This window comes from Quercus lobata, chromosome 8 (assembly GCF_001633185.2).
Source record: "Quercus lobata isolate SW786 chromosome 8, ValleyOak3.0 Primary Assembly, whole genome shotgun sequence".
In the NCBI taxonomy this organism is placed as follows: Eukaryota; Viridiplantae; Streptophyta; class Magnoliopsida; order Fagales; family Fagaceae; genus Quercus; species Quercus lobata.
In genome coordinates this window covers 24,007,274-24,021,236 of record NC_044911.1, presented here as the reverse complement: position 1 = coordinate 24,021,236, position 13,963 = coordinate 24,007,274, and the positions used below count along the sequence as shown (strand labels likewise).

Sequence of the window (13,963 nt, the reverse complement as noted above, 5' to 3'; positions counted from 1 at the left end):
ACTGGTGATTTTTCAGCATCATCAGTTGGCGCCGTCTGTGGGAAAGACAGTGACTTGTAAGCCATACAAATGCTTCCCGAACAAAGAGTTGCATGGTACTTACTCGCTTGATGGCAACCACCAACAACATTCAAGGAGACGAGCCATGACCTACTACCTTGGAGAGACAGGTCCAAACCCTCACAGCAGCAGTGGAACGCCTCACCAGACAAAACCAAACCCTAGAGGAACAACTGCAACAGAAGAACGCGGTGATAGGAACCCAAGAGGAAGATCAAGAAGGTACCAATGCTGACCGGAGGAACCAGGAGGGGCCGAAGGGTAGTAACGCCCCGAGTAGATCGAGTAGACAAGACATGAGTCGTCCATCCATTACTGATACGGCCCCGCCCCATATCGTCAAGGAGATGCAGATGATGAAAGAACAGATGGAATGCATGATGAACGCGCTGAAAGGAAGAGTTTCCAATGATCTCGACGATCTGGTCCACAGAACAGATTCACCATTCACCATGGCCGTCAACTTTTTTCCCCTTCCTCCAAAGTTTCGTATGCCACAAGTGGAAAACTATGACGAAAACAAGGACCCGCTGGATCACTTGGAGTCTTTCAAGACCCTGATGCACCTTCAGGGGATACCGGACGAGATTATGTGTAGGGCCTTCCCCACCACGCTGAGGGGCCCCGCAAGGATATGGTTCAGCAGGCTGAAGCCCAACTCCATTAGTTCCTTCAAAGAGTTGAGCGCCCAATTCGCATCGCACTTCATCGGGGGACACAGGTATAAGAAGTCTACTGCATGCCTGATGAATATTAAGCAGTGGAAGGATGAGACGCCGAGGTCCTACATAACCCGTTTTAATAAGGAAGCACTCTCGATAGACGAAGCCGACGATAAGATCCTCGCAGCAGCCTTCACGAACGGATTATGAAAGGGTAAATTTTTATTCTCCTTATACAAGAATGACCCAAAAACCATGTCAGATGTGCTTTATAGGGCCACCAAGTACATGAATGCTGAAGATGCACTGCTGGCACGTGAAGAAAAACCCAAGAAGAGAGAGAGGCAGGAAGAACCCCGACAGGATAGGGGTAGGAAGATAGCTAGAACAGGAGAAAAAAGAGACGATCGACGATCCAGGCCCCCAATGGGGAGGTTTACAAACTTCCCCCGCCTCCCCCCCTGAATACCCCGATTGATCAGGTCCTGATACAAATCAAAGATGAAGGAGCCTTAACTTTCCCTAACAAGAGGCCCAACGATAAATATTGCCACTTCCACTGGGATCATGGCCACGATACATCTAATTGCTATGACTTGAAGCAACAGATAGAAGCCCTCATTCGTCAAGGAAAGCTATAGAAATTCGTTGGCAAAGAAGGAATGGAGCAAAATCAAGGTGCACCAATCCGAAGAGAAAATGAGCGACCTAGGCCACCCATGGGAGATATAAGGATGACCACAAGGGGAAGCATTTCTAGTTCCTCTAAGAAGGCATGAAAGGCGTACCTACGGATGGTTCAGAATATTCAACTAATAAGGTATGCCCCGAAGATGGCACGGGTTGACAATCCCGTCATTGGATTCATAGAGGAAGATGCCCGACGTCTCCACCACTCACACGATGATGCACTCATAGTCAGTATACAGGTAAGTGACTATAATACCTACAGGGTGCTGGTAGACAACGGAAGCTCCGCCGATATTTTGTATTATCCGGCCTTTCAGCAGATGAGAATAGAGAAGGAACGGTTGATCCCAACCAACGCCCCGCATGTAGGTTTTGGAGGAACACGGGGTGTACCCATTAGGTGCGGTCACCCTGCCGATGACAGTTAGAGATTACCCTCAGTAAATCACGAGGGACATGACCTTCCTGGTCGTTGATTGCTTGTTCGCATACAATGCCATACTGGGCGTCCTACTTTGAATTCATGGAAGGCTGTAACATCGACCTACCACCTGATGATCAAGTTCCCTACTGAGTATGGGGTAGGAAAAGTGAAAGGCGATCAGGTAGCAGCACATGAATGCTACGTTGCAATGCTAGAAATGGATGACCACCAGTAAACCATGTGCATAGAAGAATGACGAACGGCAGAGCCTGTGGAAGAACTTGAGGAAGTAACACTCGACGATTCTAGACCTGAGCGGATGACTAAGGTGGGAACGTTGGTGAGTCAGTCGGTTCGTCACGGGCTCACAACATTTCTAAGAGAGAATCAGGACGTGTTTGCTTAGAGTCACGAGGACATGTCAGGGATTGACTCCTCAGTCATAGTTCATAGATTGAATGTGTCGCCCTCATCCTCTCCCATTCGACAGAAGAAATGAGTGTTTGCTCAAGAGCGAGACAAAGCGATAACAGAGGAGGTTCGGAAGTTGTTAGAAGCAGTTCATTCGAGAAGTATATTACCCAAACTGGTTGGCAAACATGGTTATGGTCAAAAAGGCCAGTGGAAAGTGCAGGATGTGCGTAGACTTCATGGACCTCAATAGAGCCTTCCCCAAGGACAGTTACCCCCTCCACGAATAGATACCTTGGTAGACTCGACCGTGAGACACCAGCTACTGAGCTTCATGTAAGCGTTTTCTAGATACAACCAGATCAAAATGGATGAGGCTGACCAAGAAAAGACTTCCTTTATTACAAGCCAAAGATTGATGAACAAGATGTTTACACGACAAATCGGGAGGAATGTTGAAGTTTATGTAGATGACATGCTGGTGAAAAGCTTATGAGAAGATGAACACTTGAATGACCTCCAAAAGACCTTCGACACTTTTCGAGCGTACAACATGAAGTTAAATCCAAGCAAATGTGTATTCAAGGTTACAGCGGGGAAATTCTTGGGATTCATGGTATCTCAAAGGGGAATCGAAGTCAACCCAGAGAAAGTACGAGCTATAATGGACTTAGCCCCACCAAAGACGATCAAGGAGGTGCAGAGCCTAAACGACAAGATAGCAACATTGAATAGGTTTGTCTCAAGGGAAACAAATAAATGCCTACCTTTCTTCTGCGTGTTGAAGAGATCATTTGAACTAACAAACGAATACTAGCAGGCGTTCGAGAATCTTAAGTTGTATCTATCAACTCCTCCCTTACTCAGTCCATCCAAACCGAGGGAAGAACTCTACTGTAAGGTTGAATTTATTCAACCATCTAATTGGCTTTATTCCGTGCCAAATTTGCTTGTAATTCAGCATTTAGTAACCCTGTATTTAGGTGGGTTTGTTGTAAGGGTAGTGAGTGAGATAGAGTGAAGTTTGCTCAAGAATGTGCAAGAAAACAGAGACTCGCGGCTTAGCCTCGCGGGTGACTCGCGGCTGCAAGCTGCCAAACGCAGCACACGTGCCAAGCATGCCAGAAGGTGAACAGTCATGCTAGCTGGAGCACTACAGGACAAAACAGGACAACTAGCCATACGGTTATCTCGCGACTGGATCTCGCGACTTAGTCAAGCCGCGAGATCAAGCCGCGAGCCACCCTTGTTTTGTAAATCTTGACGTTTCACATTCCTCTCCCACTCCAGTATAAATACCCCTTTTACCCACAAATGTAAGAGAGCTTCCAGAGAGAATTTTGAGAGAGAAACCCTAAAGAAAAACAAGATTGATTCACCAACAATCTATACATTAGAGTCTCTTCAAATTCCTCAACTCTCTTCCTCTCCATTGTCAAATCCTTGAGAGACATTTTACCAAACCTTGTTCTCACCATTTTCATTACTGTGAGAGAGCTGTTTGGATTTCTGGGAAGCAGTTAGGAAGGAACCAATCTTCATTGGTTGATGCTACGGTCTAGTAGCGGAATCTGGGAAGCTAGAAAAGAAAAAAGTTCGGCGCAACCTCGTTAGAGCAAGAAGCTTGGAGGACTTAGGTGCACTGGGTAGATTAGGCTTGGAGGGTCTATTGCTGTCCATGTATCCCAACTATATTTTCTAGTGGATTGTTTACCGCTTGGAGGGGGGCGGAGAGGTTTTACGCCGAGGGCTTCGGTTTCCTCTTCGATAACACATCGTGTGTTATCTTTGTGTTTGCATCTTCCTTCCTCTCTATCTTTGCCTTTTTATTATCTGTTGTGGGTTGTGTTTTAATTTGGTTTAGATAGTTTTACCAATTCCATATTATAGTTTATGTTAAGTTTCCGCACACTAGTTGTTTAACATAATGCTTGAATTGGTTAAGTTGTAATTTGGGGGTCTAAACATTCAAAGGTGTTTATACACGTATTTGAACTCTCATCTACCTGTACTTAGCTGTCTCGCAAGCCGTGGTCAGCATAGCTTTGGTAAGAGAAGAAGACGGGTTGCAGAAATCGGTTTACTTTACAAGCCGAGGGTTTCGGAGAGCAGAAGAAAGGTATCCTCTGATGGAGAAGCTAGGGTTCGCATTAGTGACCGCAGCACGGAAACTCAAGCCATATTTCCAAGCCCATACTATTGTTGTCTTGACAGATAAGCCTTTGAGAAGAGCCATGAGTAGTCCCAAAGCTGCAGGACGGATGGCGTTGTGGGTAGTTGAGCTGAGCAAATTCGATATACGACACTGTCCACGTACTGCTATAAAGGGGCAGGTGGTAGCTAACTTCATCGCCGAATTCACACTCATGGAAGGCAAGGGGGCAGAAGTAGTTTCACAATGGAGCGTCCATACAGACGGATCATCAAACAGGTAAGCTGGAGGCGCTGGTGTGGTACTCCGTACCCCAGAAGGAGATAAGATCGAGTGCATGATCCGCCTAGACTTTCCTACGACCAACAATGAAGCAGAATACGAGGCTTTAATAGTAGGATTGGACCTCACAAGAGCGGCATGAGCTGAGAACATGGTCTTATACTGCGACTCCCAAGTCATCACCAGTCAGGTTAATGGTGATTATGAATGCAAGAACGGAAGAATGAAGAAATACCTTAAGGAGGTGAAGGGTCGAATCGACAACCTCCAAATCAAATTCGTCCAAATCCCGAGGGAAGAGAACGAGTGCACCGACCGCCTAGCAAAGGCCACCTCAGCAAAAAACATGCACGTCCCCGATCAAGTACTATCCTTCGTTTAAAATTCTCCACTCATAAATGAAGTAACTAGTGTACAGGAGATTGGTAGCGAAAACAACTGGACCACACCATTAGTCTCCTACCTAAGGGATGGCATGCTACCAGACGGGAAGGATGCCGTTAGAAAACTGAAGGTCCAAGCATCCCATTTTGTTCTGATAAAAGAAGTCCTATACAAAAAAGGTTTCTCTTGCCCGTACCTAAGGTGTTTAGGACTCGAGGAGGCAAACTACGTCATGAGAGAAGTCCATAAAGGGATCTGCGGGAATCACTCAGGGGCACGATCGCTGGTGAACAAGTTGATTCGCACAGGATACTACTGGCCTACAATGTAGAAGGATGCGCAGACTTATGTCAGAGCCTACGACAAGTGCTAGAGATTCGGTAACATCGTCAAACAGCCTCCGGAAGAACTGATGCCCATGATGGCCCCATGGCCGTTCGCTCAATGGGGATTAGACATCATAGGCCCTTTCCCAACTGCGGTCAAGTAGCTAAAGTTTCTAATAGTTGGCATCAACTACTTCGCCAAATGCGTGGAAGCAGAAGCCCTAGCCACCATCACAAAAAAGAACATCTGAAGTTTTATCTAGAGGAACATCATTTGTAGATATAGGATACCTAGGGTGCTTGTCTCTGACAACGGAAAGCAGTTTGACAACAACGCATTCCGGGATTTTTGCTCGAAGCTAGGGATCAAGAACCACTACTTGTCACCTGCTCATCCACAAGCCAATGGACAAGTTGAAGTTACGAACCGATCCTTGCTCAAAATCATCAAGACTTGGCTCGAGGGGTAAAAGGGCATATGGCCGGAGGAACTACCTAATGTTTTGTGGGCATACCGGACAACAGCAAGGACACCCACAGGGGAGACACCATTTCGACTAGCATACGGGAACGATGCAGTCATCCCAACAGAAGTAGGGCTCACAAGCTACCGGGTGGACAACTACGACGAAAGTAAGAACGATGAAGCCCTTCGCTTACAACTAGACCTGGTGGACAAAGTGCAGGCAACAGCAGAGCAAAGGTTGGCACGATACCAGAACCTTATGGCAAAGAACTACAATTCCAAAGTCAGGCACAGAGACTTCCAGGTCGGAGACCTAGTCTTGAGGAAGGTAATGGGCGCGGCCAAGGATCCTGCCCAAGGAAAGCTCGGCCCCAACTAGGAGGGACCCTACAGAGTAACATCATGGTAAAGGAAAGGAACCTACCATCTGGAGACATTAAATGGGCGACAACTGCAACATCCATGGAACGCTAAGCATCTACGAAAGTACTACCAGTAAAGATGACGATATGGAAAGCAACACCCAACGGATCCTCATTTTATTCAAGTTTTGCTAGTTTTAAGTTAATTATTGCAACATTCTCTGGTTTCCTAGTTTTAACTACATAGACAGTTTATTTTTGCTTTTAAGCCTCTTTTTTTTCGAGAACTACCTTTGGTTTAATAATAAAAGGAATATTCAGATATGACTAATGTGTCTTCTACAATATTTTATTTAGTCCATAAAGTGGATGGTCTTTCCAACAAGGATGGAAACTTACCAAGTCCATAAAGTGGACGGTCCATCTGAGAAGGATGGAAACTTTATCAAAGTCCACAAAGTGGACAATCCATTCTATAATGATGGAAACTTTATGAGACCACAAAGTGGACAGTCCATCCAAAAAGGAATGAAATTTTATCAAGTCAATCCATCCAAGAAGGACGGAAACCTTTTAAGTCCATAAAGTAGACGGTCCATCCAAGAAGGACGGAAACATTTTTAGTCCATAAAGTGGACGGTCCATCCAAGAAGGATGGAAATATGTTCGTAATATGGACAGTCCATTAAAGGACGGAAATTTTACAAGTCCATAAAAAGGACGGATGAAAGTTTAATATCTACATAGCGGACGAATCATCCACCCATAAAATGGACAGATCCAATATAAAGACGGTTCAATATTGCTAGTCCATTAGTGGACGAATTCTAATTAGAATTCACAGTAATGAACAGGACAGGCTACACGACGGACAGATCCTTCTTAAGGACGGGTCCAACTCAATAAGTATTCACAATCCATAAATGGATGAACTCATCCTAAAATGAATGATAAGAACCAGTCCATATAATGGACGGATCCAACTTATGGTCTAATCAAAAGTTTCAAAGTCCACAAATGGACGGACTTGTCTTATCATGTGAATGCACCAATATAAGATTACGAAATAACAGTGGTCCGTCATAGAGGATGGATCTAAATCAGCTGAATTAATTGTAATCACTATGCGGACGAGCTTATCCTAAAGGATGGAACCCCAGTGAAAACAGTTGTAAAAAGTTTTTATAACAGGCTTAACGGAATATTAAAAATGACAATTCACATTACACCAGAGGACAGATATGTCTAAAATGAAGATCTTTCAATCAATAGCTACATATTCAAAGTAATGTTTTTACATGCCACAAAATGACGGATAAAAATTAAAAGATTGTTCCAAAAATAGTTACAATCCAAAAAAAACAATAATATTTTACTACTGAGGGGAGGTGATTTCAACATTCTCTTCAACGTTTCTAGGCTGACGGACGTCACCATCAACGGGTTGGGACTGGTTCTCAGGAGGAACTGACTCCTCGTCACCAAGGGCTGCATTGTCAACGAACAAGTCCTCCATGCTCTCAAAGGCAACGGGTTGAACAGTAGCTTAGGGTTGTGTGTCTATGCTAAGTTGAGAAAAATCTAGGTCAGGATAAGCTTTCTTTGCCTGACGGATAGCATCGTCAAAGCTGTCCGCATAAGAGGTCCCAAGCTCCTCCAAGAGGGCGTCGGAGTTTCGATATTCAAAGATCGCTGCCTCTTTAGATTGACAGAGTTGGTTCTTGGCATCCTTGATTTCTTTATCTTTATCTTCCAAGACCTTCCCCAACGTTTCAACCTGCTGATCAAGCTCCTTCCTGACCTTCTCCGAGAGGGAGAGTTTCTTCTCTATACTAACTCTCCAAGTCTTGAGACTGTTCAATTCCTCCTCCATCTCATTAGCTTTCGCCCTGACGCACCCCAGTGCTATCTAGTGATTCAGACACCATCCCATCAACCCTTTCATCATCACCATAGCCTGGAAATGAAGGTAATTAGTGACGGAGTTAAGTGAACGGAAAAACAGGAAATGGACGACATAACATACCTGGGCAATACTAAACAGCCCCTTCTCCCCCATGGCCTCGGTAGCATGATTGCCTAAGTCCTCATAGTCGTCGGACGACATGATGGACGAAAGCTTCTCAAAAGCATATTTGGAGTCCTCTTGGAGGAGGACGGGTGGCTTTTCTTGGGTTATGGACGGGCCCTTCATCAAACCTTTTCCAACTCCATGCTTTACAGGAGTAACCATCTTCCTGCCCTCGGCCTTTAAACCCACGACGGGCTCTAAAACTGTTTTTGGTTTCTTAGGTTGACAATTTTGCTTCTCCGGCAACTTTCTTTTTTAAGACGGATTAGACACGCCCGTCTCCTTGAGTTAGCCTTCAACCTCTTTCCTTTTTGCTGCCTGTTACTTGATGACGGCTCTTCTTTTAGCTGCATCCATTTCTGCCAAATAAAGGACGGACGTTGGATTTTGAGTAAATATAACAAAAACTCAAAGTGACGAATTTATGTGCTCTAACTTGGGCTTCGTATCGAAAGGCGGCTCTGGTTGGTTCTGGTCCGTCACAGTACCAATGCAATGTATTAAGATTGACCAATTTAGCCCACGTCCTCTCTTCAAGCTGGGTTTTGTTAAAAATTTTCTCCAAAAAACTAAATTGTTCAAGCGTGACTGGAGGACGGTCCCAAGCTGCAAAGAAAGACAGGTCATTATTCATTAAAGGAAAATGGAAACATAAAGTATTCACTGACGGAGGCATACCCGACGGTGGCATTATGCCCCATGTTTTGTCAACGGGCATGAATTCAATATCATCGAGGTGACACATCCACTCGTCACCCTCAAAAAAGAAGTAACGACTCTTCCAATCTCTGCTGGAGTCAGGATTCTCACAGATAAGCCTTAGTAATGAGCCCCTAGGCGCGAAGTTGTACGTGCCTTTGGACTGTGTAATCTCAACAGGACGGTAACAGTGGAAAAATTCTTCCACCGTCAACCTCCATGCCCAGTCCGACATAGCACCATATAGGACCTCCACACTTAGGAAGACCCTCCAAGCATTTGGTGAGATCTGGTTGACGGACAGTCCAAGATATTGAAGGAGACGATGGTGGAGGGTGATTAAGGGAAATCTGAGCCCTGCCTTCAGCATTTGCTCATATACTCCTAAGTCTTCAAGACCCTCGTAGTAACACTTCTCTGATTTATAGGGTAGACGCGTGGGTATATTGTCGAGTATTTGATACTTGTCCCTAAGTGTTTTGAAGTGTGTTTCTTTGATCTTGGAAATAAAATCATTAATCGTCCATAAAGGTAGAAGGATGAACTCCCTAAGTCCATCTAGTCCTATGACGGATTAGATTGGGGGGTCAACATCCATCGAACCGACATGGAGTCACCGTTTAACTCCTCCACCCCTAGATCCTTGTATATAGAAAAGGAAGCTGATGGACTCCTCTCACTGGGACTGTCATGGTCTTTGTGACCTGACGGGTACACTTCATCGTAGCCCGCTCCATCGCGGAAAACGACTGGTTACTTGACGCACTAGGCATGACCTACACATAACGGTAAATCCTAAGACTGAGTACTATAATGGTTGACAGACATGTAAGTGTCACAGAAAAGTGTAAATGTATAAAAACTTGAAGTAAAAGGGAGAAGATGCTTACCAGGACGAATTCAGACAATGACAGGTAATGGTGATGAATGCAGCAACTGAACGGTATAGGATTCTGACAAGAATGACGGGTGCGCTCTGATCTTGAATTTCAGGAGAGAGTAAAGTAATGAACAAAAGAAGTCTCAGTTTATATAGGGAGAACAGCGTGAAAGATGAAGGGGCGTTTCGATTCCCGTGATCAACCATTCAGCAAATGCCACGCATCCATCATTAATTACCCTAGGCTAGCCTGTCCATGCTAAGGGGCACTCGTCAAAAGTTCAAAATGAAACCATCACCCCAAGTGTTCGTCCACTCAGAAAGTACGGACTCACGGGGTGAGGGGGCAACTGAAGAGGAAGAATAGTGAGGTGATGGATTAGAGTTTATCATTGACGAGTCCATTTGGATGGGCTTAACAGATCAAGGTAAGTGGACGGGTCCAATATTAATGGGCTGACGGACCAACAGGCCACGTGGCGCTAATTGATGATTATGTGGTCTCCAAGGAATCTTAAATGGAAAACGACTTACGTCTCACGAATAACCCTAGTCCATAGAATCCCAACATGAATAGAATTTTAATATGAAAAGGATTCTGGAAAATACGCCCATTAATAAGGATCTTTCCTATATGGAAAAGACTTGTTGCGCAAGCATAAGAGTCTGATTCTACACTACTATAAAAACCCAAAGACCCTCACAAAACAGGAACACATAATTTACCCCTCTCTAGTACTCTAGAGTTGTGAGAATAGTTCTAACTTGACCTTCGAAGGGTATTTGGCCAGCACCACACCGGTGCTCTCTGTTAGGTCTTCTCTTTTTGTTGTGCAAGTCTTGCTTCGAGTGTGCGAGGACTATGTGGCTCACTGGTGATTTTTCGGCATCATCATTTAAAAATCTTCTCTTTCCCCACATCTCCTTCTCTTCCTCCTCTTCTTATTTAAGTTATCACTCCTTTTCGCTCAAATTCTGAAGTTGAAACAATTTGGGATTTATACCTACAAAACTTTAAAACAAAAACGTTTTTGCTTTTCCAAGAAACCAAAACACAGTGAAATCTTTGAAAAACTTTTTGATAATTAAATGCAAGATTTCTTGGATAACGTCATGATTTGTTTTCAAACAAGAAAAAATCATGATCTCAGAAAAGCAATTTGTTAAGCAAAGAAGCTTAAAGGGAGAAAAAAATCAGTATCCTATGATTAATCAAAAAGTAGCAAGCCCAAAAAATTGAAAATGCCAAAGTGAGTATCTTTTTCTTTGCAGTGTTCGGAGCACATTCTTTTGGCATGAAAAAAAACAGGATAAACAATTTGCCTCCTAAAAGAGTGCTCATTGACAAACAACCTAACATTTGCAAGGTCCAGATACCCAAAATTCAGTAAATTTGCATTATGGTTCTTTTTTCTTTTTTCTTTTTTCTTTTTTGATGGGACATTATGGTTCATTTGGTTGCTAGGAAAAGGTCCAAGAATATCACAAATGGTCTTCATTGTCTTACCCTCTGGTTTCTGAGAAACAGAAGAAAAAGGAAAGAAAAATACTGATAACAGGGAGAAACAAGTCTGAAATACATGCGATATAGAACTCAACATTACTTAAGATTTTATCAAGTAGCTTACATAGTTCGCAAAATAGTAAGCATGTCCAATGCTTCTGTACACCAAACCTCAATACACTATTTCTTGATTCTATAACAGAAGTTTAAGAAATTGAATTTCAAGCTTGCTTCCTTTTAAAGTTTCAATGTTTTATGTTACCAAGGAGTAGAAAATGGGAAGGGACAAAAGAGAACGATGTTGCAGGTGCATGTAAGTGTACAGATCCAAAGCACAGATAACATTTTGTTTATAAATTATCAAAACTTCGTGGTAATCTGGCTCCAAAAGTTAGCATCGGTTACAAGAGGAGGAATTCATGAAGAAGTAAGGAGAATGTTGGGAAGCAAATGAAAATAAGTGGCAAAAGCAAGTAAGATTGTTCAGATGTATTTTCAAGTTTCATTTTCGTTATATATATCTGAACAAGATTGAATCTATGATCTCACCCTCCTCCCATTATATGTGAGATTAGAAAACAACATTTGACGTAATGATCATTGGCAAACCCAAGCAATGGAAGAATTTGTCAGTCAAACCATTTTACATCAGAAATATTAGATTCGCACAAACACAAGAAATGACCTTTTAATGATATATTAACCCATCCAGCTACTAATCTCTTAATCATATACAGGAGCAATTTTACAAGTTCTAGAGTGCCTGGGAAACATCAACAACTCCTTGAAAAGATTAAACTTTTACTCTGAATCTGGAGTTTTAGAAGTGATTGTCATTTTCTTCAAGAATCTTGAACTCTTTAGTAAATATCTAAGAAGTTCCAACTCATCCTTGGACCATCGAAAGCCTTCAAAATGAAGCGTTGTTAGGCATGATGACAGACATTTAGGAACATTCAGCGGCCATCTAACGTTTCTTTGTTCATCAGAAGATAAAGGCAGTGCAAGGACAAGCTCTTCTAGTATATCATGCTTATTACAAGAACTAACACTCAATTAATTTCATCAAAGCCAAATTATGAAACTTCATAGAATCATAAATAGAAGAACCGCAGAGGCAGTGCAGACAACATAATAATCACAACAATATTATTATTGGTTGTCAAAGAAAAAGGGTATAGGCATAGCAATAGCAATTTAAATATAGACCCAGGAAAAAATGTCTTACTCTTACCCACATGGTGGACAAATGCAGGGATTTAACTAACGTTATAGAGTTGTCTGATGAAGTCCCATGGCAATTGTCCATAAATATTAAATATTAAATATTAATGTCCGCTTCGCTTCGCTTCAACTAAGATGCCCGAACACAGCATACCACTGAAATGAAGAAGATACGGGGCGTTTATCTTAAGTAGTACGTAAGCCTCACAATTAATCCAAATATATATATATATATATATATATAAATTTGCATTTGCATTTGCTCTTCAAGCCAATTGCTTTTACGACCAAAATTTGGAGCCAACAGAAAGATTCGTCTTTTGCATATATATATATATATATTTGACACACGTACAAGATGCAGAGCAACGCAATGGAAGAAGCAGAAGGTGGATCAATAAGAATATCAAATCCTAGTTTTAGAACCACTAGTGTTGTACAGTACAACTGAAGAGGCTAGCCAACGTTCGATTGAAGAGCCCAGATCGAACCTGAACAAAATATGGTACTGATCTGATGACGACGAATTTGAATTCCTCTTAAAATTATCATATATAGTCAAAAGTAAAATATTTGGGACGAGAGGAGAGGGTCCGGTAAATAAAATTGCTTATCCTGTCTCTGCTATTACTTTGGCCCATTGGTTTTGAGACACAAGATTAATTTGATGGATACAAAAATATTTATACATACTGGTGTTTGAAACTCAGGAAAATGGACGACCGTATGAGCAAATTATTACGGCGCACACACTGTGTTGGAGTTGGAGTTGGAGATAAATATTTCTCCTTATTATCCTTATCATCCCTCACCTTTTTCAAATTCGAACCATAAATGAATTACAATTTTTTCCAGCATTTTAATTTAATTGGGTGGACTTAAGTGACTAATTGTGTTAATTTGCTCTATCAAAAAATAAATAAAATAAAATAAAATTGTGTTAATTTGCAGTCTATCAAGACTCAAACCTCACTTACACAAAAAATTAATTCATATTTTAGCTTAATAAATGATGATGACAAGCAATCATTATTAGAAGAATATCATGAGTTAAAATTTTATATTATCTAAAATAATTATAAATAAAAATAGGAAAAGTTGACAGATGCATTGGTTTATGATATACTAAAAATAAAAATAAAAAATCAGAAAAAAAAAATTTAATGACTTTTTATATTTCTCTTAAAAATTGTATCAAACTTTCTTAAAATGATTTAATAATTTATAAATAATTGTCTTTAAGAGCACCCATTTATCATGACTCTTTACAAATTTATTGATTATTCCACTTGGGATCCACTTTGTTTATTCATTCGTATCAGCTTTTGGCACGACTCGCAATTATATCCCCAGAAGATAGGCATCA

The 13,963-nt window shown here is 41.9% G+C and overlaps 1 protein-coding gene across 1 annotated transcript; it reads left to right on the top strand.

Annotated features, from left to right (window-relative positions):
* Positions 1–4,832: 4,832 nt before the first annotated feature.
* On the top strand, positions 4,833–6,236 carry LOC115956641. The gene is made up of 2 exons (XM_031074957.1): positions 4,833–5,045; positions 5,865–6,236. The coding sequence occupies exons 1-2, from the start codon at positions 4,833–4,835 to the stop codon at positions 6,234–6,236; spliced, it is 585 nt and encodes a 194-aa protein (XP_030930817.1).
* Positions 6,237–13,963: the final 7,727 nt, after the last annotated feature.

What these genes read in the sequence shown, in the direction of transcription:
- LOC115956641 (XM_031074957.1), top strand. Translation starts at nt 4,833, where the DNA reads ATGGTCTTATACTGCGACTCCCAAGTCATCACCAGTCAGGTTAATGGT. An exon ending in ACATGCACGTCCCCGATCAA is followed by an intron (nt 5,046 to 5,864) that starts GTACTATCCTTC and finishes GAGGGGTAAAAG; the next exon opens with GGCATATGGCCGGAGGAACT.